Source organism: Helianthus annuus, chromosome 10 (assembly GCF_002127325.2).
Source record: "Helianthus annuus cultivar XRQ/B chromosome 10, HanXRQr2.0-SUNRISE, whole genome shotgun sequence".
Lineage (NCBI taxonomy): Eukaryota > Viridiplantae > Streptophyta > Magnoliopsida > Asterales > Asteraceae > Helianthus > Helianthus annuus.
The window spans coordinates 90158854-90162919 of record NC_035442.2 but is presented as its reverse complement, the minus strand read 5'-3'; the positions used below and the strand labels follow the sequence as shown (position 1 = coordinate 90162919).

Sequence of the window (4066 nt, the reverse complement as noted above, 5' to 3'; positions counted from 1 at the left end):
CGGGTCGGGTCATGTCGCGGAACATAATAAAAACCTAAATTTCATATCAAATTTTCATTAACATTAGCTCTAAAATTCTAGTTAAGAAGAACTAAGTTAATGTAGTCCTAGAGTAACTTTATACAAGTGATATTTAGGGTATATTGTCTCTCATTATCATCATAACCATAATACAACGACTACCATACGCACAACTAAGACAATTATGTTCAATTTCCCTAAAAGTCCTTAACCTTATACATTATCAACCCCTCATAACCAAAACAACATTGTTTGTTACTACAGATACACTCTAAACTTTTTATTAACTAAGTAGCATTCTACATTTCTACAATTTTGAATAGATCAACTCTCACAATCATAACTCGTTTCAAAATTAATTTTTAGATATTTTTTTTTTCGAAAATGGTAGACATATTATACAAAAAATACATAATAACATTTAAGAAAAAGAAAAAAAATAAGAGGAAATAAAAAATAAAGGCAATATGGCATCTTGCAAATTTATTGAAATGTAAAGTTGCTTGTGAATCAATCTAGAAGAAAAGTGTTAGAAATTAATTTTAAAAAATGAAAGAGGTGGGAATCGAACAAATAACATTCACCGCATAACAAAAGGCTTTTACCACTTGCACCATCCAGCAATTTTGTTTGTGGATTCATTCAACATTTTTTATTTATGGGTTCGCTCAAAAATTATATATACCGTTTCTATTAAAATTTTAAAATTCAGTGGGTTCAAGTGAACCCGGACAACTCCTTGTAAATCCGCCCCTGGTTTTATAACATTTTATCCATGGAATATAACCGCCATAAAAGTCCTGTATAAAGTAATCAAAGACGTGATAAAACTTAAAAAGACATTTCCTCACAACATTCATCGTCTTTCTCTTGAAAATCAAGCTACCGGTTGACCCAGCCGCCGTGAACTCTTAATCTCCCTCAGATGTGTTTTCACATCCAGCAACAAAATGTGTATATCAGTCTTACTATGGCAAGCTCATCCACTCTACCCGCTTCTTCTATTAGCCAATCGAGATGAATATCTTGACCGGTGAGACATATTTACCATACAATTTCATTCACTCGCATACTTATGTGTATAGTGTTCTTGATATGTAATTTAGAGAGACGGAGCCGTTAAAGTGGTGGCAAGGAGGGAAGATGTTGGGTGGCAGAGATGTGACCGCTGGAGGAACGTGGTTAGCGTCTAGCCGAGAAGGAAGAGTGGCTTTGGTCACCAATGTTCGGGAGGTTAAGTCGATATCAGCTGCCAAGAGTAGGGGCCATCTCCCGGTTCGGTTTTTGCAGGTTTCTTTTGTTTGTGCACTGCACGCCAACTGTTTGTTTTAATTCCCGTCAATATGATCATGTGTCTGCTTTTATATCCTGTTTGGCTGAAGCCTGCATTAGTTCTAATAGGAATCATAAGTAGTGCCTTTAGAAAAATTGGGGTGAACTATGTATTTTGATTATAAATTTTCTTTTTGTATCTAGTTTATAGTTTTATGATATATACTAAATGAATGTGTATGAACCAACACCTTGTTGATCATGAAAACGGAAGGTGTTGATGAGAACTGGTCTTGGTTTTAAAAAGCGCGCCTGAGCCCGAGACGCGCCTAGGTACACTTAGGCACAGGAAAACGGTTGAGGCATAGGCATGAGTTACACCTCTTGTATATGGGACGTTTTTGTGCATCAGGAATCGAGGACGGTGTACATATAGGTTATTAATGTACTAAATCATATATAGAGCTTATTTGTTTAAATACCTTGCACCTCGCATACTTGATGCGGTGCACATGGTGCTTTTTAAAACCAAGGAACTGGTTAATGATGTACTACATAGCTATTAAAGGCGCTAGGCGCACTCAAGGCGCATAGACCTCGCCTGGGGCCTAGGCGCAAAACGCAAAAAAAACAAGGGCTTGAGAAAAATAAAGCGCATGATGAAAAAGATAAAATAAAAAATATATTATGTATTAGAAAAAGAATACTATTCTTTAAATAAAATAAACAAAATCTATCATTTATTTAGTACCAAAAGCTCTAAAATATTAGTGTATTAGTGTAGAAAAGTAGTTTTCCTTAGATAAAAGTACGGATCTGGCTAGAATCTTGTCAGAATTTAGAAATTTTGGCCGGAAACTCTCCGGAATCTAGGAATCTGGCCGGAATGTGCACCTGAACCACAACCTGGAGAATTAAAGCGCAATTTCCTCGACTTAAGGTGCAACTGCCTCGCCTGAAAAATGGGCCTAGGCGCAAGAGGCGATAGCTTTTAACAACTATGATGTACTAGAACAATCATGCACATTTGTGAAGTATTTACTATAATTCATTATGACAATGGCTAGAGCAACAAAAGCCCGATGGAGTTTGCAGAAGAAGTTGGGAATGAAGCAGATGAATACAACGGGTTTAATTTACTAGTTGCTGATATTTTGTCCAAGAATATGGTTTATGTAACCAATAGACTGAAAGGAGACAGCAACTACATGGCTACAGTTTCACCTGGTGTCCATGTGCTATCAAATGCAAGTCTTGACACTCCTTGGCCTAAGGTAACAAATCAAGTCCTTTTTTAGTTTATCTCATGCAAAAAAGAACATTGTTCTAATGTTTCTTTAGTGGCCTTTGTCAATAAATTTGCCTTTGTATTATCACTCAGGCTCAAAGATTGGAGCGTGCTTTTAAAGATCTTTTGGATGAATACGGTGTAGGTGAAATTCCCATTATTGACATGGTTGATAAGCTGATGGGAAACACTGTAAAAGATGACATCAGCATGCTTCCTGGTATCCGCTCTCCAGAGGTTGAATACGAGTTGAGTTCTGTATTTGTTAACACAGTACACGCAGAGGTAAACAAAGTAGTCAGCCACCTTTAGTTATCCGTTAACGATCTCCATGATATTTGATCCTAAATATTGATATTATATGCAGAGACCTTATGGTACAAGAAGCATGTCTGCATTGGCTGTGAAAGTAAGTGGTGAAGTGTTCTTCTATGAAAAACATCTGGAAAATGATTTGTGGAAAGAGCAGACTCAAACTTATACGATTGAGAAAAATGACAAGTGTGAATTAGTACAATGTATACATTTTACTGTCAGTTGCTTCATCTTGAATTATATGAATAATGATGTATAGCTTCCTTGAATAATCTCTGCTATTCATAATGTAGAGTTAAGTTCCCGTGAAAATAGTGAAAATAAAATAAACGTACGAATTGAAAGAAAGTCAAAAAAAGTGGCGGTCGCATTTTGGTAATTATCAGCAACTTCAAAATTACTCTAGTAGAGTAATTTTAAGCTTCTGTAGAGTAATTTTGTAAAGTTCATGTAGAGTAATTTTGGTCGTGTAGGGTAATTATCAAAATTACACTAACCCCACCCACCCCCAAAAACCTAAACCCCCCCCCCCCCACCCCCCCAACTAAAAGCTAAAAACTAAACCATAAAACTAAACCCCATAACTAAATGCTAACAAAATTACTCTACAAGACATTTTCAAAAATTACTCTACAGAAGTCAAAATTACTTCTACTAGAGTAATTTGATAATTACCCTACATTTTCCAAAATTACTCTACAGATGCTCAAAATTACTCTACGAGACACTTTTTGCTTTTTCCCCAGTAATTTTAAAGTTGCTGATAATTACCAAAATGACACCGCCACTTTTTGTTTTTTCCCTCAATGCGTACGTTTCGTACGTGAATATTATTTTTATTTGATCCTTTACCTCATAATGTAATATCACACATTTTTTATTTTTATGTTCCCATATTGGACGACTTTAGACCAACCTGAGTTTTTTTTTTTTTTTTTTTTTTTTTTTTTTTTTTTTTTTTTTTTTCTAATCAAGGTAACCTGAGTCAACTCATTCTAAGGCTAAAGGGTGTGGAGGTCATGGTTGGGACATGATTCGCCACGTAGGAACAAAGATGTAAATTTGAGTTGAGGGCAAAATCGTAATTTGGCTGAGAGGAAGGAAAAAAAAACCAAAACAATGACAAAACTGTAAATTTAAATTGGGCAAAATCGTAATTTGGTTGGACCA

The 4066-nt window shown here is 35.5% G+C and overlaps 1 protein-coding gene across 1 annotated transcript; it reads left to right on the top strand.

The window, feature by feature from the left end:
* The first annotated feature begins 777 nt into the window (after window positions 1-777).
* Window positions 778-3208, top strand: LOC110885388 (transport and Golgi organization protein 2 homolog). Its single transcript, XM_022133079.2, has 5 exons — window positions 778-1054; window positions 1128-1311; window positions 2361-2567; window positions 2675-2866; window positions 2949-3208. The coding sequence occupies exons 1-5, from the start codon at window positions 972-974 to the stop codon at window positions 3153-3155; spliced, it is 873 nt and encodes a 290-aa protein (XP_021988771.1). The 5' UTR covers window positions 778-971; the 3' UTR covers window positions 3156-3208.
* Window positions 3209-4066: the final 858 nt, after the last annotated feature.